Source organism: Talpa occidentalis, unplaced genomic scaffold (genome assembly GCF_014898055.3).
Source record: "Talpa occidentalis isolate TD23 unplaced genomic scaffold, MPIMG_talOcc4v2.1 talOcc4.7, whole genome shotgun sequence".
Classification (NCBI taxonomy): Eukaryota; Metazoa; Chordata; class Mammalia; order Eulipotyphla; family Talpidae; genus Talpa; species Talpa occidentalis.
The window spans coordinates 71,443,360-71,466,673 of NW_023605083.1; the positions used below are offsets into that span (position 1 = coordinate 71,443,360).

At 45.5% G+C, this 23,314-nt stretch overlaps 1 protein-coding gene across 1 annotated transcript; it reads left to right on the forward strand.

Moving 5' to 3' along the window:
- The first annotated feature begins 987 nt into the window (after nucleotides 1-987).
- CLTA (clathrin light chain A) lies at nucleotides 988-21,674 on the forward strand. Its single transcript, XM_037491708.2, has 5 exons — nucleotides 988-1,340; nucleotides 8,093-8,130; nucleotides 10,024-10,141; nucleotides 14,791-14,902; nucleotides 21,233-21,674. Exons 1-5 carry the CDS (start codon nucleotides 1,124-1,126, stop codon nucleotides 21,402-21,404), a joined length of 657 nt encoding a protein of 218 aa, XP_037347605.1. The 5' UTR covers nucleotides 988-1,123; the 3' UTR covers nucleotides 21,405-21,674.
- Nucleotides 21,675-23,314: the final 1,640 nt, after the last annotated feature.

Here is a 23,314-nt window from a genome sequence, read left to right on the forward strand (position 1 = left end):
GCCCAGGAGACCCGGGTTCTTCCTGACATCTGATTCCCTGTGGGAACAATCCTTCAGACACAGGGGCCTCAAGTTTTCCTAAGAACTTGGGTGAGCGTAGCGGTTGAGCGCTGGGTTGCAGAGCTGCCCGCAGCCTCTGCAGCGCCGGTTCGATCCCCGGCTGCTCCCCGGCCACAGGGGGAGGGTCCCACATGGCGCGCAGACCTCTCCTGCCGCCCGCTGCCCCTCTCAGCAGTGTATTTCGTCAGTCTGCCTGCTCTGTTCCCCGCTCTGGCTCTGGTGAATTCTCTCACCCTCCCGCGCTTCTGACTGTACCCTGTGCCTGTATAAATAAATAAGTAAATAAATCTTTAAAAAAAAAGAACTTGGGTGAGCCCTGAGGAATATCCCAGTTCTAGAAACTCCTGGCTAACTCTGAAAAGGCGTTCAGGCTGCAAACAAGCTTTGCAAAAGGAAACATTCTTGCTTTCTTATCAAAGTACCAAAAGGCGGTAACAGAGTAGATCTGAATCAATTACATCTAAGTCAGATGGTTCTGAAGCAGAAAATAAGATGAGTTATCAAATACAAACATTTTTCTACGCCAGTTTGTAGTTTTAAAAGGATCCAGTATTTCCAAGAAGTCTAACCAGGTGTAAGGGCAGGTTTCTTGTTCCCATTTTACAAATGAGTAAACTGAGGTTCAGAATCCCAAGTGCCAATCTCTTTAACCAACCAATCACCAGAAGCGCGGTCGGGCCAGCGCAGCCCTGAAGGCCGGGCGGCTAACGTTGCTTTAAGTCGAGACCCACTTCCTCCCCCCGGGCCGCGGGCTCCCCGCCCTCACAGCTGGCGCCGCCGAAGTCACGAGTTTTCCGCCGAGGCCCGCCGGGCCCGCCCCCGCCGCTGCTGATTGGGTGGCTCTGAAACCATCGCTGCCCTCCGATTGGCTGCGACTCTCCAGCTCGCCAGCGCCGCCGGGACTAACCGGATGTGCGGCGCGGACTTCCGCTTCCGTCTCCTCCCTCCTCCCGCTTGTCCTCCGCTCGCAGTCGCCACCGAAGCGGCCGCTGCCGGGCGCCGTGTCGGGAGGTCGGTTGGCTTGGCCGTCAGCGTCGGTGTCCGTGCCGTTGAACTGCCCGTTATGGCTGAGCTGGATCCGTTCGGCGCCCCGGCCGGTGCCCCCGGCGGTCCCGCGCTGGGGAACGGGGTGGCCGGCGCCGGCGAAGAAGACCCGGCCGCGGCCTTCCTGGCGCAGCAGGAGAGCGAGATCGCGGGCATCGAGAACGACGAGGCCTTCGCCATCCTGGACGGCGGCGCCCCCGGCCCCCAGCCGCACGGCGAGCCGCCGGGGGGTCCCGGTGAGAGCGCGGTCGCGTTCGGGGCGGCCGGGCGTGTGTGGAAGCTCAGCCCGGAGCGGGTGTGAGGACGGGTGAAACTCCTGCTCTTTGCTGAGCCGGGAGGCGACGAGGCGCGCAAAGAGGAAATGAGACCCCGGCCCCGCCGTGCAGAGCCGCCCCGGCTCGGGCAGCCCACTCAGGCTTGCGCGTCCGAGCGCTCGTGGGTGCTGCTGGAGCGAGAAAGCACAGCGAGTAAGGTGACAGTCGGGCTGCGGAGCCCCAGGAGCCGGTTCGGCACAGGAACTTTTCGTGGAGCACTTGGTGGGCCTTGAGCCTGGCCTGGCCTCTGGAGCACAGCCGCATTGGCGCAGTTTGACCAGAGTGACTGGCCAGCTGGGAGAGGAGAGCAGAAAACTAGGAAGAGTAGTGGTATAGTTTTTGAGGCACACAACTGAAAATGACCACGCGGTTCGGCTCTTAAGCACTTTAGGTGCACAGAATATTGGGCTATGCGGAGGAAAGGAAGCGGGAATGGGGGGGCTCGGGAAAGAGAGTCTAGCTTCGGAGAAAGAAATTTAGGCTTAAGAGAGACAAGACTTTTATCATTTCTTTTCTTTTTTTTTTTTTTTGACTTTTATCATTTCTTGAGCCTGTTACAGCTGGGGTTTCTGGAGCCCTTCTTCCTCTAGGAACAACTTTGGTAGGCAGTGTTACCCAAGAAGAATTTAAGATTAGCCAATTTGACCTCTGTGTGCCTTATCTGTATGTGATGCTTATGATTGTGGTGGTGGGAGGAAAGGATCAATGGAAGGAATGCTTTCAGTAGTATGAGGAAGTAGGAAATTAGCTAAAAGACAGGAGATGTGACTTTTCATTTACTGGAGGAAACATGCAATTGAAGGAGAAGAGGGCGTTGATGGGGCTGGTAGTTGTGTTTATACCACCCTAAATGCAAACCTTAAGGGACCAGGCAGGTAACATGAAAGAAACATGCTGGCTGAGCAACTAGGAGTGTTGGATACTGAGGTTTTGGTGCATAAAGCTGTTCAGACTCAGAAATCTCAAATTCCTATGTTAGCAAGCAGAATCTTTTTTGGAAGTGAGTGCTGGTTTGCAGCCTCTTAATTTGTATATGACACCATACTCTCTCCTAAGCAAAACAGTGCCCCAATAAGAACTTAACATGAGAACATGTAAAGCGCCTGAAAATGTGATTTACTGCATACAAACTGGACTGAACTGGACCATGACTGGGAGATGAAGTTGCCTTTAAGTAATTTGTCTGAAAATCATAAAATTTACTTTTTGGTTCTTTAGACACTTTGCTCATTTAATAGAAAACTGAGTCCTCCAGAGAAATGACTTGCTTAAGGATTAGTTAGTTCTTAAAGATAAGATGATTACTGAGCCCTGAGTCTCCCCACTCTTCCACTGTACCATGTTCTGTTGCAGCTGTTTTAGCAGGGATGTACTGGGATAGGAGCTTGTCATTTCTGTAAAGCAATTGTGGTTGGCCTGGGTAGAGACAGAGTTGAGAGAATAAGGACCCATAGTTAGGGCCTGGCTAAGGACAGTGTTACTGTTGCTCAGTCTTGTATCCCCAGTGCCTTGAAGAGTGTTACACATGTATTAGATACTCAGAAAGGAATGGGCAAAAATGCTAGGTCCAAGGGTCCTGTGTAGAACCAGCAGATCTTATGGGCAATGTGGTGAGGTAAAAAGGGTGAGACTGGTGTTGGCTGCACAGGTCCGTTGTGCATCAAGCTTTCAGCAAAGGGAAGGAAGGAAGGAATGATTGCTGACTTAGTTCCTAGGAAGGACTTTTTATGTGACTTAGAGCCAGATCTCTGACAGCAAGGTTGATAATAGTGCAGTGGTCAGGGAAAAAAATAGTGCAGTGGTTAGCACTTTCTTTGGGAATTACAGAACTATAGGTTTCCTCCTTTATCTGTAAGTAGAATGTCCCTGTATGGTATCATTTGGTTAGCTGTTTTTTGGGTCTGAGAGTGTTCAGTTTTTTCCCTATAAATTAATGGTAATTGTATTCCCAGGCCCCAAAAACACCCTGCAAATTACATGAAAAGGAACATTCTACTTATGGATAATGGGGGGAAGTGGTAGTCGGACATTTTCTTTTTTCTTTCTAAGAGGCTTTCTAGTGGTTAAAATTTTGTGCAATCCCCTTAGATTGCTTGAGTGCAAGCTTTGTGGTCTCAAGCAGCTTGAATAACCACCACTGCTACCACTGCCCTGCCTCATTTTTTGCCGTAAACGGTGCAAATACGCACCACATGAGGGTTAGTAGGATTGCATCAGAGAGCACCTGTACATAGTACCTGGGAGGAGGGAGAGCGTCATAACACAGCCTGCAGGTGTAGGGGTGTGGGGGGAGGGGGTTTACTGAGGAAACAGTTTTTAGGAGGGAGCTCTCTTTCTGACATCATGGTGGTTTTACAGGGGTGTATTGGCAAGAGGCGCTGACAGATTGAGGAGTAGGGAAAGAACATACATCTCAGTAGCCCCAGCCTTGGGGACAACTCCCATGGAGGCTGAAGCAGGCCAAAACCAGAGAGCTTAGGCCTAAGCCTTTATTACTCTCTCACCCAGGCGGTTAGGAGATCTGGAGAAGAGATTGTATTTAGAGGTGAGAGGTAATCTGCTGGGTGAAGTGGCTTAGGGGCTACTGAGGAGGAACAAATAGTAAGGCAAGAGGCAGCATAAGTCTAGAGCTGTTGAGAAGCCCTCAGTCACGGACTGAGGAGGGAGGAGGAGAATAAGACTATTAAGGAGCTACTGAGAGAATAAGGCAATGAGGCCCTTTTAGGTTCTGACAAGTACTTTCTTGGAGGAGGAAAAAGGAAGACATATGGGAAAGGAAAGGTAAATTCAAGGAAAGTTTTCTGGAAGAGAGTAATTTTCTTGGTACAGTGGTGGGGCTGAGTTCAGGGAAATCTCATGCATACTACTACTGCCCATTGACTTATACTGGGTGCTGTCTGTACTTTATAATCCACACAATAATTCTAAGCTAAGTGGTAGTATCACTTTACTTGAGATGAGAACTGATCATCTTGGAAGTTAAGCAGTGGGCCAAGGTAGCAAGCTAATAAATGTTCACTTGGGATTCAGACCCAGGTCTGCTTGACTTTTAGGTGGCTGGGGAATATGGGAAGTTGAAGGTGAGTTTGGGCCAGACAGTCTTACATATCCACACACTTATTTGGCCCTTGTTTCTGTCTGGACTTCCTGAGTTGCCCTAGAAAATCACCTACTGGGGCATCAGGTTGCTTAGCTTAGTTGTTCTTCCTAATAAGTCAAAGCCCTAGATGACCTTTCTGCATGTTTCTATAGCAGCAGGCCATCCTTTGACTTGGGCCACTTGAATGTCTATATGAGTACAGTAACTAATAAGAGCTCAAAGTACTTGCTGGTGGGTCTGGATGAGTCTGGACCTAAAGGACAGGCACCATGTGATTTCAAAGGCGATGTGGGGTGGGAATTGCTTCTAGTTTTGTGTATGGGGTAGTGATCAAAGTCTCTCCTATTGGGAATGGCCCTGGGCTGGAATATATTAACTGGATAGTTAGTATATTAGCTATAATTATTAACTAGAGTGTAGGCCTGGCTAGACTAGCCAGTGTAAGCTCTAAGATTTAAAATGATTTTGCTCTTTTCTGTCTTACACAGCAATGAATTCCAGATGGATTAGAGGCATTTTTTTAAAGCACCAGAAGAAAAGTGAATATCTCAGAATAGGAAAGGCCTGTAGCGTAAAAGCAGACACAGAAATCATAAAGGAAAAGTGGATGGTGTCTCTCTACAGGTTAAGTAGTTCTAGGTATAAATATTATAAGTGATACAAAAAGACAATGGGGAAAATGTTTGTAATATCAGAGGAAGAACAATTAATATAGACAATACTAAGATGAAAACTAACATGGGCACAACTCAATTCAGTAGAAAAGGAAACCACATGTCAGATGTGTGGTTATTCACAGGAAATAAGATTGGCACAACAGAACTACCTTAAGTTACTGTCTCATCAACTCAGCAAAAGTGTAAAAACACAAAAATGTAGGTTCTCCCTGGTGGTGCAGCGGTTGAGCGCTGGCTTACGAAGCTGCCCGCAGCCTCTGCAGCGCCGGTTCGATCCCCGGCTGCTCCCCGGCCACTGGAGGAGGGTCCCACATGGTGTGCAGACCTCTCCTGCCGCCCGCTGCTCCCCTCAGCAGTGTCCTCCGTCTGTCTGCCTGTTCTGCTCTGCTCTCCCCTCTGGCTCTGGTGAATTCTCTCACCCTCCGGCGCTTCTGACTGTACCCAGTGCTTGTATAAATAAATAAAGAAATCTTAAAAAAAAAAAAAAAAAAAACCACGAAAATGTAAAAACTCAGTCTACAGTAAGTCAGAGAAATGGGTGCTCATGTACTGCGCTAGTTGTAATATAAATGGTAAATAGGGAGCAAATGGGGTTGGTGTTTTAGAAGTCTCTACAGTAGATGTCCCTGTGGCTCAGGGTTTCTACATCAAGAAATTTATTACAGAGAAACAGTTGAATATGTCCCCAAATATTTTTATTAGTTTTGGGCTAAGCTTATTCTCAGTATTTGATAGAATGCTTAAAAAATTTTTGGGTAGATGGCACAGAAATAGCTTAAAGTAATAAAAAGCCACTGATAAAAACTGTAAGACACTCACCTTTGTACTATCAGAAGAGTAAAACAGGAAAATTGGGTTAGGAAAAATATGAGAAATTGTTGAAATAATCAAGATATATAACCAGTAATTGAAACACAGCTCAAAGCCAAGATGGGTTGGTCATTGCTTAGATCTTGGGTTGGTATGTATCAGACTAACAGATGCTCTTTCCCCTGACTTCTGCTAGAGTCCCTGCTGGGATAGAGCGCCGCTTTTTAAAGGCTGATTATCAAATGAGGTAAAATAAAATCTAGTTATCTCGTAAATACATGCATCTCTTAAGCGACCTTTTTTGTATTCTAAGGTCACTTGTGAAGGGCTGGTGCATATAGGTTTGTTGTGAGCACTGAAACTTACTGTCTGTGGGGTGTTTAGCTCTACCTGGCGGTGAGTAGTCATTGAGAATTTAGTGATCCAGATGATTACTGAGCGCATATGTTGTGGAAGTCTCGTTTTACTGAGAGAAATTTTTGGTGTGTGATTGAAGGATGGAAACCAGGGGGCTGAGTGACCATTTCCCCATTTTTAAAACAATGTATTGGTGTCAGTGAGACATACTAGGGAAATGATCTATGAAAGTTTGCTGTACTCCCAAAACATAGATAGAGTAACTGGGAGAAGCAGAAGAACTGAAAAAATGGATAAATGTTAGGGTTGCTATCGAAAATAGGCAGTTACTTTTAATTAGTGGGGAGCCAAGAAGACCAGCGGTCTGATGAAATCTGTTAACAGGAGACTCCCCGGCCCAGGTCTCTAAGAAAGCTGTGCTGTTTCCATGTGCTGCCTTCTGAAGGCCTGTTAATGGTGGCTGCACTAGCTGCTGAGCATTCCTGTTACCTCTTAGGTTCTTAAAAGTTCATTGTCTCCCATCTTCCCTCTCTCACCCATTGCAGTGTGATGGCCCTTGAAGTTTGAAAAAATTAGGAAAAATATTTAAAAGTCCTACATAATAGGTAGACTAACCTATAGGTCAACTAACATTATAAAGAATATAGAATGGGTGGATGGAAGCTGGGTTTTTATTTGTCTATATTGAGGCTTTTGAGGGAAGGCAAAACAGCTAGTCCAGAGGGTGGTGTGTGCAGCCCTGTGCAGACTGCCTCTTAGTGAGGGCTCTTGGGTCAGGGCAGAAGTTAGCAGAGCTTGCTGTTGGGATCAATGAAGTGACTGAATTAGTGAGACACAGAATGGGGTTAAAAAAAAAGATGTGCTAGTGAAGACTGGAAAATTGACCGACGCATGCTCCATGTAAAGGCTGCCCTTGTTTCTGAACTTACTGGCAATTTAGGAATGCAGGCCCAATATTCCCAGATTGTTCCCTGCTTGTCCTTCCTCCCGAACTTGAAAATCCTGCTTTTGTGAAATTTCCTGACTTCGTACTTTGTATTTCAAATAAAATATGTTCAGCCTGTGGACTACCATTTTGTACTGGGTGGGTAATTTATCTCTAGGTCTTAATTAGAAAAACATTTTTCATATTTTTAAGATGGACTCTTCTGATTTAGCTTTTGAATGCTAATGAGACTAGTTTAAAAGTCACACTTTGAGTTTTTGTAATTTATGTTCTTTAAGGACATTGATTTAATTTCCCCTGCTCACATCTTAGTGTCTTGGACTAATTTCATATGGGCTAGTGGAATTAGTAAGAAGTCTCAACTGAAGACCTTCGGGTGCCAGTCCTACTCCATCTGAAGGATAAAGTGTCCTCACCCCAAGAAAGCATCTTGGTTTGAACGTGAAGCTGCACACCTCTGCTTACTGAGTCATTCTAGACCACACTTTCCTTTGCCTTCTCCAGAATTTTCGTAAACAGTCTTGCTCTATGAGACTCTTCTGCCGGAATCTCAAAAGCCTCTGGGCTTGAGAGCTTGGGGATTTGACCACATTCAGGTGAAGTCATTGTTTATAAGCACATCTTGGTTTCATTAAATAGAAGGTAGTTCAGAGTCATATTTAGTATCCAGCACAGGGACAGCATTTAGTGGCTTGTTGTACCTGCAGCATACGATACTATATTACTTTGTAGGTCCTGCATTTCATTAGCTCTGATTGACAGACTAAAATCTTATGTCTTGCAGATGCTGTTGATGGAGTGATGAATGGTGAATACTACCAGGTACAGAGTACTCTGATTATGTTGAATCATAGTGGTCAAGAGTCTTCCTTACTTGTAAATTGACTGACTTAGAAAGGACCCCAGTCCTTTGACTTTCCTGGATGTATTAGTAGCTGGTATGTTACCTGCCAAAGTGAAGGGATTTGAAGAGAAGTGACATTAATGAGCATTTTCTAACAATCTCATTGACCTAACACTAACATTAACCTTAGTGTTACCAACTTTATTCTCAAGAAATGACCTTTCATGATGACGATGATGGCTAGTTTGGGCTGTACATTGTGTCAGGCACTGTTTGTATTTAATCTTATTTTTCACAGGCTGAGGGACCTGTATTACCATTTTTCCCATTTTACAGACGAATAAGTTGAGGCACACAGAGGTAAAATCAATTTGTCTAGCAAAGGTAGTATGTGGTAGGGCAAGCATTTGAATCTTCCAGGTTGTATTGGGGGAGGAAGTAACTCGTGTTTGTTTTTTTCCCTTCTGTTACGAAGCTTTCCAGTTGCCAGCCCAACTTGCATTGGCGTAAACAGAGAACTTTATAGTTTATGTAACTGAAAAAACTCTGAGAAGAACTGGTTGTCCTTGGGCCAGGAATCAGACTTAGTTTCTTTAGGACCCTTCTGTCTGCTGTTGGAGGTGGCAGTTGCATGTTCAGCTTGCCTTCCTGGTGGCAAAAGAACTGTAGCTCTTTGAGGCCTCTCATGTTGTATTATCTCAAACAAGATGGCAGTTTGCACTTCTCCCAGTCACCCAGCAAAAGGTCTGCATGTCTCTCTAGACCAGCTGAAAGTAATCACTGTAGCTTAGGAGAAGAATGTGGTGTTTTGCTTATGCTGTGTTTCAGCCCATCCCTAAACTAATTAACTGACAAAAAGGATGACATTAGTTAATTGGGTAAAGCCAAAGGTAGACAAACTTTTTCTGTAAAATAGTAAACATAAAGTCTGTGGGTCTTAAGGTCTTTGTCAAACTACTGTTGCTATAATGTGAAATTAAAAAACAGGTAGTGGGCCGGGACTACAGTTTCCCACCCATAGTTTAGAACCTAATTAGATCTGGATGCAGATCCTGGCCTTATCTCTTATTAGCAGTAAGTTTGGATGTATCATTTCTGTGCCTCAGTTCAATTCACCTGCTGTGAAGGGGCATAGAAACTTGCCTTTCAGGGTGCTTAGGAGATAAAGATTTTATGTTTTTGACTCATGGAAAGTGCCAGTAACTTGGTTAATACTACTGTAAACAGTACTCTTTTGATTTTTGTTTATAGTTTGATTATGTTAACCTAGTAATATTCCCTAGTTCACTAGGTGAAGTAATTCTCTAAAGATTAAATTCTACTTGAGTTTTAACTCGTCCCTAAATCCTACCCGTTCTCAACCCCTCCACACACCATGACTCATATTTGAACTTTCTTCATTCCTAGAATTCACTGTTTTTGATGAGGTGGTATAAAGTAACCTTTTCCCTATTGTGTCATACCATTTAGAAGTCTTAGCTTCTAGTACTTGCTCTGTTGTATGTACCTTGTTACTTTGAAGATATCATAGTCTCTTTCTTTGTCAAGCGAGTAAAGTAAAACTGCTAACACTGTTTTTTAGTAAGTGGATTACCCATCTCTGACTTTTCTGCCTCCCACTCATGTCACATTTATTCACAGGTAATATAACAGCTCTTCTTCTCCCTTGAGGATTGTAGGGATTATGTGCAGTAGTGTTGAAAACTCCCTGTGTACATATCTCAGGTTGTGTTGTTGCTTTTAAGGTAATCCTTTAACAGTTTACAGTAGCCGTCAGTGCTGTACATGACCAGGGGCTTCTAGCTTGGATAAAACACATTTCAGGAAGAAGGTTTTGGTACTGATAGAGTGTAATTGTGTTTTGTATTAAGGAGAGTAATGGTCCGACAGACAGTTACGCAGCTATTTCACAAGTGGATCGATTGCAGTCAGAGCCTGAGAGTATCCGCAAGTGGAGAGAAGAGCAAACGGAACGCTTGGAAGCCCTTGGTAAGGAATCCCTTTCTGGTTTTTGGTGTCTGTTTTCAGTGGAATAGTTGACTCTGCGTTTATCCCTTTTTAACTTGAATTGGGCATAATGGTCTTGTTTAGTATTTGGAAAAACATTCTTTCCCAACCTAAAGGCCTGAAGGCCACCCTTCTGGAGATGCTCACTCACAGGCCGTTGTGTGAGGGTTGGGGTGGCCTGGAGAGTCACTAAGCATTCTTGCTCAGGAGGAGCCAGCTGGTGCTGTGGAAAGAGCTCCAGAATTGATGTGAAAGGCCATGTTCAGACCCATCCTTAACACTTAGCATCTGTGGGCACTTGGTTGCTCAAACATTTGCACAGTCTTATTTCTTCATCTGTGGAGTATAAAATCAGTGTCCCTGACCCCAAGAGTAGTCTGACGGTAATTATGAGAGTGCCTTATAAATTGAAGGTATTATATTCTTGCGAGAGACTGCACAGTCCATTGTCATTTGAAGGCTGAATTTAAGGTAACCTCAGGAGGAAAATGTGAGGTATGTTAAGAAACGTGTACAATTTATTTTTCTTACCTTAATATTCCTGTCAGGTAAGTTTTAGCATTTTTATGGGTGAGGAAAGTGAGGATTAAAGATAGATGGAATCACACAGCTCAGAAGTGGTAGAGTCAGAGTGTCACCTAGCTCTGCCCTGTTTAGAGTCTGCACCCATCCCTTCAGCCACTGTGCATGTAGTGGACATACTGTCTTGTTGCCAGCCAAACCATGTCCGAGATCAGTGCCAGCCAGCCTAGCCCTTGATGAAGATGCGTAAACGGAATATCAGCTGTTGGTCAAGATTAGGTGAGAGTTGGTGTCTGTACATGGTGGGGAGGGTATGGCAGAGTATGGGGGTGTTATCCATAGCGTGTCTTTCTTTAACTTCTTGCTAAAATTTGAATTACAGAACAGTTGAAAGAAGAGTAAAACAAACATCTGTACCTCCTAGATTCCACAATTAACATTTAGCCATTCTGGTTTATTTTTATATAAAGGAGGCATATAAGCACAACTAGAGTTTTGCTTTTTGTTAAAGTTCACTTTAACATAAAGTGAACCAGTCACAACCATCACATAATTCATGCCTAAATACTTTATTGTATTTCTAGAAATTGAAACGTTACTCTGTATAACCACATCAGAGATTCCCTCATGGGAACCACTGAATAGTAAAAACATGTAACTCCTTACTTTTCAGATGGGGTGACTGACACCCAGAACTAGGCAGGGACTTGACCCAGATAACACAAACAATACCTAATCTGCTATCACTCCAGTCCAGTTTACTTAATTTTAATAATTTAAATAATCACATGTGGCTCATAGGCAGTGGCCAGTGCAGTCATAGAAAGATAAACACAGGTCTCCTTGGTGCTAGCAGCCTTGGTCCGTCTTTGTTCTTTGTTTCTCTTCTGATTACACTTTGAGGCAAGACTTAGTTGGTATTCATACTACTGGAGCTTTTTATTTATTTATTTATTTTGAAGTGATATTTTATTTATTTTAAATAAATTTTATTTTATATTCCCCATACAATTGCACCCCCCTTATTTTCACCCCAATCCCACCCCTCCCCCACCCCCCATAGAGTGTCTGGTTCATAGTTTTTTGTTGATTTTGAGTTTCACTTTCTTATAGTTATTCATTTTCCTGGTCCCTTATTTAAGTTTTCTAGATTCCTGCTATGAGTGAGACCATCCGGTATTTTTCTTTTTCTTTCTGGCTTATTTAGCTGCGCATGATCCCTTCCAGCGCCATCCATGTTGCTGCAAATTGCATGTGTTTATCTTTTTTGAATGCTGAGTAATATTCCATGGTGTATATGTACCACATCTTCTTGATCCAGTCATCTATTTTTGGGCACTTGGGTAGTTTCCAAAGCTTAACTATTGTAAACAGTGCTGCTATAAACATAGGGGTGCGGGTGCTCTTTGGAACTGATGTTTCTGTGTCCTTTGGGTAAATACCTAGGAGTGGAATTGCTGGATCAGATGGAAGCTCTATGTTTAGTAGGCCCAGAAGTCTCCACACAGCCTACTGGAGCTTTTTAAAATGTTTTTTCTCTTCCCAAAGCTTAGCAAAATTGTCTTGTCCATGGAGAGAGAATACTTTGGTGCCCACAGAAGTTGCATTTTCATTTTCAGTTATCAAATTGGGCACTTTGGGAATAGTTTTAAGTCAAGATGCCTCCCTGGGGGAACTCAAACCTTTTCCCCTTCTATTTCAATTGAATTAAATTGGTCCATGAACTAGGTGTTTCTTCAGTTTCACCTTTTTTCCTTGTGAGAACTGTGAGAAAGCGCAAGATGCTAAAAGTAGAGAACCATGTCACTGGTTTTAGCTTAAGTGATTGCCACATTCTCATATTCTTCACGTTTCTGTGAACATTGAGGGAGGCCTCAGGAGGAGACAGCTGCCAGCACCCCTGCTCTCTCCTTCTCTTCCCTTCCCTTTCCCAGATTCAAAGAGATCGCATTAGACTTGCATTCTTTCTCCCTTCAAGCTCCTTCAAGCTGAGCATTTAAGAATTCTAAATTCTGGGTCTCCCTGGTGGCCTAAGGGTTAAGTCTCAGCAAAATCACCGCCACAGCCGGAGTTTGACCCCTGGCCAGGGAGCTAACCCACATGGCACAGTAGAGCTCTCCTGTCTTGACTGCTGTTCCCCTCAGCAGTGTGTTTCAGTTGATCTGCTTGTTCTGCTCCCCACTCAGTCTCTGGAGAATCCCCTCACACCTCTGGCCTGCACCCCAGTTCGTCTATGCAAAAAACAAACAAACAAACAAAAAGCTAAATTCTTATTGCTAGTATCATTTTATAACTCAGTAAAAGAAAAAAATAATTTAAAGGGGCTGTTTTATGTAGTAACTACAGTTTGCAGCTGGTCAGTTTTTATTTAAATTAGTTTAATTTTTCAGAGATAAATTTCCATATTTGATGTGTGATATTCTTTCCTAATAAAAATGATCATTAGAATATGTTGAAAGAAGTCTCCACTCAAAAAGTAATTTTTTGGAAGTAATTTCACCACCTTGAAAATGAGACACAATACACATTTTAAATTTAGTGCGTCTCAGTTTCTTCTCCATATGGCACCTCCAGCCCACAGCATCATCTCTCAACGCTTCTCAGAGCTCTCCACTCCACATACTCATTTCTGCCACAGACAGATGCATATCAGAACCTTACTCTATATAGTCAAGTGGGAAATCCAAGTGAAATAATTCTCCTGATAGAATCACCTTCTGATAAATGGTAGATATGAAGTTCTTTATAATTTGAATGTTCTAGCTGCTCTTAACTAGCAGTTTCTAGTAGTTGGAGACACTGCCTTCTACAGGTGAGCACTGTAACCCTTGCATTTCTGGCAAGGGTCCCAAAAAGGCCCGAGACTACTTCATCTCGTCCCTTCAAGTAGACTCTGGCCTCATCAACACAGACTGCAGCTTCGGCTCTGGCTGTGGCTCTCTACTGACTCCTGTCTGGATCACTGGTGACCCCCTTCTAGTCACATCTTGGGGATTATTTCTAAGCTTGCCTCCCTTTCCGTCCCTCTGGAGGCAGCTTACTGAAGTAAGAATGCACTAGTCTCAGACCTGGGCTTTAATGTTGGCTCCGTCACTTACTAAAACCTTTAGGAAGAGGAATCAAACTCTGTAAGCTATAGTTTTTCTCACTGCTGAGCGTGGAACTGGAGTTGAGTTCTTAGAATTGTTATAAGTTTTAAATGAGATGTTGCTAAACACTTGCTAGATGTCCTTAAGGCCGAGTTTAAAGTAACATCAGGTGTCTGCTGCAGCAATAGCTGTGGCCTTTATTTCTCTCCCACTGTCTACTGACAAGTGTCTCTTTAGCTGAATGTCTCAGGAAAGCCCGTGTTTAGTGCTCAGACAATTCGTGCTTGAGACTCCAGTCTGGCAAGCCTGAGAGATGTGCATTTTCTAGCATTCCTTGAATTTTTGGTTACCTGTTAATGATTTCCCTTTCTCACCCCCCCCCCCCCACAGTTCTCGTCATAGGAGTTTCACTTTGTTCTGTGCTGGCTTTGTACAAACTCATCCTGCGGTCTAAGTACGAATAGATACTCTGGCCCCTGTAATGCTCTGTTATTTCCTGGTTCCTGAATCATCGCTAGTAATTTTCCTAATAGTTCTCTGGCTCATAGAAGTGCTTCTACCATATTCAAGAGGGCCACCTTATATTTTAAAAAAGCATTAATTGTCAAACCCCTAGAATAGTTTGTGAGAAGAGTTATCAATAGGTTATCTAGTATCCATCCTGAAATAATGACAACATTACTAAAGAATCACCTGTAATTGCTTTTTCCCCAGTTGGTGCCCCCAAAAGGATTTTTACCTATTAAAAGTCAGTATTTCTACCACTCCCCATAAACCACCACCCCACCCCCGCTAGCTCTCAAAAAACCAGTGATCCTGTAAGGTGTCAATGGACTGAGGTGACATGTGGTGAGGCACTGGGAACAGGAGACTCCCAGAGCTGGGTGTGCAAATGGAGAAAATGAGCTTTTCCCTCCTTGCTCTGCCTGCACACAGTGTGCGTTTGAGAAGATAAACAGATGAAATGAACGTCAGTTTCTGTTTTGCCTCAGTTATATGGTCTTTTTTCTCCTTTCAAAGATGCCAACTCTCGGAAGCAAGAAGCAGAGTGGAAAGAGAAAGCGATAAAGGAGCTGGAAGAGTGGTACGCGAGGCAGGACGAGCAGCTACAGAAAACAAAAGCAAACAACAGGTTAGTCCATGCTGGTGCTGACACAGCTGGGTTTCGAGGATTTAATCCCATCCATTTCCAGCAGCCAGTGTAGGGGCTCAGCTGCTGCCTCTTTTAGGGTGAAATGTCTTTGCAGATTTTTACAAGTGCTTGAAGCAGAAGGGTTGCACGTCTCTTGGGTCTTGTGAGTATAAGTCAGCCTGTGATTTAGCCATTCCAGCTGGAGGGAGCTCAGCTCAGCTGAGAGCTTGACTGATACGCATCGCAGCAGTGGTGTGACCCATCAAAAGGAAAGTCACTTCTTGCATCAGGTCCATCTGTAAAAATGTCACCCTGAAATGAAAGGTCGCTGTCATGAATGTGCCAGCATTCCAGTACTCGGGGGATGATTACAGCCATGGTTATATTGCATATCGTGAGGACAGCCCTATTCTCCGAAAGCTGCATTGTGAAGAAGGGTCCATTAGCAGGAAAATGTGCTTTGTAATTAGATTGCTGGGATGTTCCAGCAAAATGACATAAGAATTAATGGTTTTCCTGGTTTTTATCTGTGCTTAAGAAAATATTGAGTTAACTTTTTAAAAATGGCCTTTTCAGAATTTACCCACTCACTGAAGGCTAAGGAGCTATGGAGAGAAAACACATTTGGTTTTCATCACCGCTGGCCAGCAGCTTTGGTCTGTAATGCGCCTTGTGTAGCTCAGAGGGGCAGAGGCAACGCTGCTTGCCTCTGCCGGGCTTGCTCCCCCTGCTGTGTTCAGACCCCAGCTGTGACTGGACAGCCACACTGCTCACTTCAGTGTGTATATAGGCCAGACCGGACCGCGGGTAAAGAGCTTTAGGTTCCTGGCATCACAGGCAGCAGGGGTCAAGGTGCCTTTATAACTCCAGCAGCTCCAGCGGATGCAATTCCTCCAGCGAAGTGTGAACTGACAACTATAGCAGAACAGATGGGCTTTTACACATAGCAGCCTTTAGCTACTACTTTGGCCATACTTGGCCAAAAGTTCTGTCAGCTTCCCTCTGGGTGCCATACTCAAGCCTCCTTCCTGGGGGATGCACTCTCAGGCATGGCTGTTGGCATCTCTGACAGGTATGGCGATGGCCATTCTCTTGTCTGAGTGTCAAGCTCCTGAGGGTGGATCAGCTGCCGGTGTGTCTGCTGAGCTGGCGGTTAATATGAAGTGCTGGCAGGTTGTTGCATGCCCTGTGCTTGTTCAAGGTGCTTCCCAGATGCACATCTCTAAGGAAAGGTGACAGGTGCTTGGTGCAAATACTGTGTGAGGCTGTTATCCACAGGCTGCCTCCGTGGTGCTGCTCTGAAGTGGTTGGTATAATCAGGCTGACCCTTCTGGTTTGGGGGCCCTGAGTCAAATTTCAGAGTTCAAAAATGATTGTAGACATGTTTTTAAACCAGATTTGTTAAACTGTATCCCTTCTGTAAAGAAAGGAGTCTTTCTGGCCACAGTATCAGCTGTCCTTAGGATGATCTTAGCTATTTTTAGGAGCGCAGTCTTAAGACGTTAGTCCCTGCAGACACTGATTTGGGACGTTGGTATGTTTCTTTACTTGGGATTGTAGAAGATTGGGTTGGATGGATTGATCGATGAATCCCAGAAGTTCAGAGAACTCACCACTTTCTAAGAATGGAGAGCTATTTAGAAACGGGATCACTTGCTGTGTGGAAAACTCTCAGCCAAGGGCAGGACCCTGAGTATGTGCAGCTAGTGGCACACTAGCTTCATGGACAGAGGGATGTTTCCAATGATTCTTCAGAGGGAGCCATTATAGAAGCACTTTGGGAGACTTCTTTCAGGGGCATATCCTTCCCCTGGAGATTTCGGTAATGCTGACTGCTTCCCCTCCCACATTTGATATTAAATTTTAAAGTCCTAATCCTATATGTAAAGTGACTCTTCTTTCTCCTTGTCTATAGGTGTAAGTGAATATCGTAAGAAAGTTAGGGTGCTAATTTCCAGCAAGTGTCTTTCTCCCTGGATGTTTAAGGGGACCACAAAGATAAGATAGAAAGAGATATTTGAAAGAGGAGACTGGGGCAAGGTAGGGTCTATTTTTGAGAATATCATTAAGCTTCTTGACTTCCAGATGCCCTCACCCAGAGCCTTGGGAGCACATCTGTACCAGGCACTGCTAGGTGGGGGCGGGGGCAGATGAAATCAACAGACAGCCTTGCCCTCACAGTTTAGTGTCCTCAGATTGCATCTCCCTCCTTTATCCCAAGTTGGAGCCTATATGTCTTACACAGAAGCCATGAATTACTAAGTGATGGCCAGTGGAAAAGAATTCTCTTTTCATAGGAGCCAGTCCGAAGAGTCATTGGCTCCTACAGTTGGATAATTTTACTGATCAAGAATATGGCCCCAGCCCATATTCCTTTCCAAACCACATCAGAAACACCCCCAATTATAGGTAGCTTTGTGCAGACCTCTGTCAAGTCTTGCAAAAGCTTGCAGAATCTATGGTTCTCAGTGATGGTAGACATTTTTTCCCATGCCCACTCTGGTCTTGAAATGTCTGTGGGCCTCTTGAGTGCCCTGGGGTGGGACCTGAAGGCGGTCCTCTTTCTCCCCCTCCCTGGATTCCCTTGTCTCACCTGAAGGTTGCTGCCCTCAGGCCCCTCTCTTGTTTATTTTTTCAGGCCCCCTTGACTAGAGGGTGAAGAACAAACAGGTCAGGGGCTGCCTGTGTTTGGCGTGTATGGTTTTCACTTCCCTCTGTGGCTGTCACTTTGACAGGGCAGTGTTGGCACCGACACTTTAGTCTTGGGGCTTACTGCAAAGGAGCTAGAGCCCCTGACATTCAAGCTTTTTGATGTCTTAGAGATGCCTTGACAGGAGTCTTGGAACCTTTATTTTCTTCCAACAGAAGTGAGCACAGTTGAAATCCGTTAGGTTTAGTCCTTTGTGTAAACTACAAGGATTATGGGTTTACAAGGTGCCTGCCTTTCCTTTCCCTCCCACTCATTCTGCCCACAAACAACTCTTTTTTTTCTTGCTGACTCACTTTGAGTTGCAGTCAGGCTGTTCCTTTTGCTTTCTTTAAATTTCCACAAAACCAAAATGGAAAAGAAGGGTATGTGTGAGTTTAAAAATAAACTGAAAATTACTAGAATTTCCCTTCAAATAAATGTAGCACTTAGGTTAATGACCAAGCATGATTGTCTATAAAAATGCCTTTTCTACTTCCATGCCCCAGACTAACCTGGCAAAGGACAGGGTAGGGATTCCTAGAGGAAGGGTCCCTGCCCACCCACAGTAGACACTATGGGCTGGTTGGGCTCCAGAATTCAGCCAGGGACAAGACAAAGCCTGTTTCCTGCAGTGTAAACTCTCTACCCAGCATGGCCCCCTTCATGAAGGTTCCAGATCCCTACCTTCTTGATCCAGTCCTGATGTGAGAGTTGAGGGCGGAAGTCCTGGCCTCTGAGCTGTACCTTGTGAAAGTCAAGTCTGGCACAGACTGCCGGCATGGTAAGGGATACAGAGCTAGAGCCAGGATCTTCATCTACAGGTTTTTCCACCAGCCCATTAGCATTTTTATCTTAAGGTGGGGAGTCTGAAAGGACCTGTATTCCCAGGAGACTGAAAATTGATCCCATCCAGCCAGTGTAGGGAAGCAGTAGTCCCAGCTACAACTGGCTCTGGGACCTGTGGCATCTGGTGTCTGGCAGCCTCCATGCCCAGTGGTGCTGACTGGGACTGTCAGAAGGGTAGCCTGGTTTCCTGAGCACACGCCAGCTGGGAAGAAGCGTTAATGTAGAATGAGGAGAGCCAGGCAGCTTGGGTTGAGTTCCGCCGGCGCCACTTGTGTCTGAATTGCTTCATCTCTAAGCGTCGGGCAGTGCTCAGAGCCCTAGGTTGTTAGGATTGAGGAGCAAATCAACATAATGTCTGTAAAAGGGCTTAGCCCATAAGTGGGTGCTTATGAAATGCTGGTTGTTGCTGGGTGAGGCAGCGGGAGGGGGTGAAGCTGGCAGTGTCTACACTGGAGCATCCTGGTGGCGATGGCCAGCGGGAGAGTTGCCCCTGCTGGGGCCTCCAGCACTGAAGCCTGCTGGGTTAGGACGGAGCCTTGGGAGCAGCTCTCCAGAGCACATGTGAGCCTCTACTGTGGATTTCAGATGTTTCTGCTTCTCAATGTTCTCTCTTTTTTCCTGCCTGCTTGCCTGCCTTTTGGACCTCTTGCTGTCTAGGGTGGCAGATGAAGCTTTCTACAAACAACCCTTCGCTGACGTGATTGGTTATGTGTATGTTGCAAAACTAATTCCTTTTCTTTTGATTCTTTTTACTTTTCATTTAGAATTAATGCTCCTTTTATGTCACAAGTTTCTTTGCTTTTTAAATTATTTCAAATTGGCACTGTGGGGGCTGCCTACAAGTTGATAAGCTGGGGGTGTGATCCATTGATTGTCTTGCAGAATCATGACGCCCTTTCCAAATGTGGGTCATTCATGGTCTTGTCTGGGCAGGCCTTGGGGCAGGGGTGGGTTCTGACCTGTTGCTGCCCCCACTGCTGCTTGCCTGCTCCAGGTGGGAAGGCAAAGTCTCGGGCTAAGGAGCCAGTGAGGGCAGCATTTTCTGCGCTTGATTCCTTTGAAGAACAAGGGTTGGTAGCCTCTTCCTCAGAGCAGAGGGTGGTCCCCATGTAATCGTCTATGGTTTTCCATGTTGGAAATTGTTTAGTGGCCAGTGTCTGATGCCCTGTCTTAGCTTCCCTGACACAAAAGACCCCCCCTGCAACTTTGAGGTCAAGATAGCCAAAGCTGTCTGATATGGGCCTCCTTGGCCTCCCTCAAAGAAAACTGCATATCCTCTGGAAAAGCTTTTTATTTAAAGGATGTTGCTATCGAAGCATTATTAATGAAGACTTGGAATCAGCTCCTGCTGCTTCCGCCTTAAAAATTAGAACTAGCTTTGGCTGTAGGGAGCTGAGGGCGGATGGATGAGGAGGGTGGGCAGTAGGCCGAAGTCTGTAGCACCTCCTAGGGACTATGTCCTGATGCTCCTCCCTTTGAACTTTGGATACAGAACTGGGTTTCCTGGGCCCCCAGATGCATTTGCAACGAATCTCGTGAAATGCTGGACTTACAGGTGGTGTTGGATCTGACTTTTGCACATTCTCTCTGGAGTAGAAGTGGAGACTGGAAAGGTCGAGTCTGGGTTTGCTGGGCGGCGGGGTGGCCCAGCAAAGCCAGCTGCACGTTCCCAAGCGTAGAGTGAGTGGCAAGGGCATGTCTAGCTTACTGACCATCTGCATTGAGCTCATTCTCATTTTCTATATCTGACCTAAAGTTTCTCCTGTTTCTTTTCTTCTCTTCACCTTAAGCACAAACATAAACCATCCTTGCTACAGCCTAGAACAGTTAAGTAAACCTTTCTCACTGCCCCTAACTGTGTGTGCCATGAAGTTGCAGTGTTGTAGTGGCTCTGGGCTTCAGCGGTGTCTGCCACGGCCATCCCTGTGAGAGTGCCACCCTGTCCCCACAGACCAGTCATCTCCATTGCTTTTGCTTTGCCCGTGATGCTTGTTGGAGTAGATGAATATAGTGTGTCTTCCTGCCTCCTACCAATGTCCTTTCGGCTGTAGCTCCCACCAGTTTAGGTCTCAACTGGGGGGTGGGCTGACCTTGTCGTGAAAGAATGTTGAAGCAGCATCTTCCCCAAAGCCCTCCCATGGGTTGGCTCTCTAGCCATCTGGCGTCCGTCCCCGCCCATGGGCCCTGAGCGGCCCAAGGCACCTGGCTGGAGGGGAAATGACCAACTTTTGGCTGAACTGGAGAATGTCCTAACAAACCCCCTTCCAGAATGGCTTGACTCTCTAGTGCCTGCTAGCATGGAAGCTTTGTCTTGAATTCCTTTTGATCTGCCTCTTTCTCGCCAGCCTTAGGAATACATCCAGAGGCTATCGTGCAGTGACCTGTGCGCATTTCAGAAGTCTCAAAATTTACTTGAAACTCAGGGCCGCCCAACATGAACTACTGCTTAAGTTCTTGATCAGCCTCCTGTCTTGCTCTTGTTAATGAAGGCAGTGTGTCGCTGGCCAAGGACTTGCTTTTTTTTTTAATGCTCTGTCTCGACAGAGAGAGAGAGAGAGAGAGAGAGAGAGCCCTGAACCAAACACCTGTATTCCAACATTTTACACAGCACTCCAGGCACCTAGTGCCTAGGGGAGCTAGCCACGTGTCTGCCCTAGACCAGGGGCTGTTACTCTTTGGAAAACCAGAAGGCTGTTAAATCTGGCATAGAGAGGCAGTTGCTTTTTGTAACAAGGCAGTGGCCACATAGCTGAGGGGAGGTTCTCCAAACCAACATACTTTGTTGTTGCTTCCAGGGCAGCAGAAGAAGCCTTTGTAAACGACATTGATGAGTCATCCCCAGGCACTGAGTGGGAACGGGTGGCCCGGCTGTGTGACTTTAATCCCAAGTCCAGCAAGCAGGCCAAAGACGTCTCCCGCATGCGCTCTGTCCTCATCTCCCTCAAGCAGGCCCCCCTGGTGCACTGAAGAGCCACCCCGTGGAACACTACATCTGCAATATCTTAATCCTACTGAGTGAAGCTCTTCACAGTAATTGGATTAATTATGTTGAGTTCTTTTGGACCAAACCTTTGTCTTTAGAGTTGATCATTGTTTGTGATTGCATGTTTCCTTCAACTGTGTTCTCCCTGGCATTCTGAGAGGAGGGGGAGGCGGCGGAGGAAGAGAGGGAAGCCTCCAACGGTAGCCTCAGCCTGTGCTTTTGTGCATTATTCTGAGAATAAATTTCTGTTTCAAGCAATAAACATAAAGCTTCTTTATTGACCTCAAGATCTGCTGCTCTTTGGAGTGAGGTTGAAAGGGATGCAAATTTCCTTTTGGCATTTCTAGCTCCAAGTTTTGATTGTTTGTAGAATTCTGTGGGCGTTTTCATTTGGAAAGGGCGTTCCATTACTACAAGTGCATCCCTCGTTGCCCACCTAACTAACAGAGGTATGACCCCCCACCTCAGCATAGACTTTTCCCCCAGTGGCTCATATCTCGGTCCCTTTCTCTAAGATCTTGTAATATGTTGCCGATGGAACCTATCTGGGGGTCTGGAGACTTTTTCCTATAGATCTGCCCAGTAAACCTGAGTCAGGAGGGCATTAGCATGTGGTTGGCCCATTACTCGGGATGCCTGTAATGTGTTGGGGTCTGTGCTATCCCTGGCACTTGGCTCTTATTTCTGTTGTCAAATCCTTCATCTAGACCATGCTCGCCAGTACACTAGTCACTGGACACAGTGACAATACATTCCTGAGATATGTCACGTGCTCAGTGGCCACATGTGGTTGATTAGGTAGCATCCAGATTGGATGCACAGTGTGGCCTTCAGAATGTCTCCATCCCAGGAAGTTGGGAATTGCTCTGATTATACAACAGGTGCCTCTGGGATGCTGCTCATTCAGGCAGCAACACATGATCTGCCCTCAGGACCTGGCACATTTTTTTAGATCATTGGTTCAAGCACTGCATTTCACTAATCTGCTTATAGTTACCTGATTTTTACAAGTTGAAGACTGAGGTAAGTTCCTGTGGTACCACATCCAGGAACGCCTGTGCCCAGCTTACCTTTGGCCACGCCGTCGCCAAGAAGGAAAGTCCATCTTCTCTCTTGTGGTAGTTACATCTGCAGAGGAAAGGACCCTTCCTTTTTTTCCTGTCTTCCCCCTTTCCAAGCTTCGTAAGTTAGGTGTTCCTTATGTCCTAGCCCGTATCACTGGCCTTTTTGCTCGTTCATTCTGTGTAGCCACTTCTGATTGTAATCGAGCACTTACTCACTGTTGTCCATTCTTTACTTTTGGGCCTTAATAGTGCCACTCAAAATGTCAAAATCCATTTTAAAAAGTAGCTCAAAGGCCACCTGTACAGTGCCTTCCCTAGTCCCCCCCCCACCCCCACCCGAACACCCGCGGTGATCTACGTGGGGCTGTTCACCTTTTGGTATTGTCTTGGTGGTTTTGCTTCCCACACCAGATGGACTTCTTGAGGACAGATGTGGCAGTTTTTTAAAAGTCAGTAAAACCTCTGACATCCCGCAGAACAAGAGGTGAAGAGGTGCTCGGATAACATAACAAAAGCAATCGTGCTATGTGACTTCCCAGACTAGGTTGCGAAAGGCAGATCAGCTTACGGCTGGTTTGTTGAACACTAGCTGGTAGCCCCTCAGCACCATGTGAAAAATGACCGCCTTGAGGCCTCCACGCTTTAAGGAAGCCCAGACAGGCCCACAGAGACCACATGGAGACCCTGAAACTATGTGCAAAGAGATGTCTAGAGCATCCCAGCCTCCTGTTGGCCCAGCACCAACTCCTGGCCCACAGAGGCCATAAGAAAAAATTAGAGCTGGAAGCCTCTTGAGTTTTGTTACACATTGTAGTATCTTGGGAATTGTT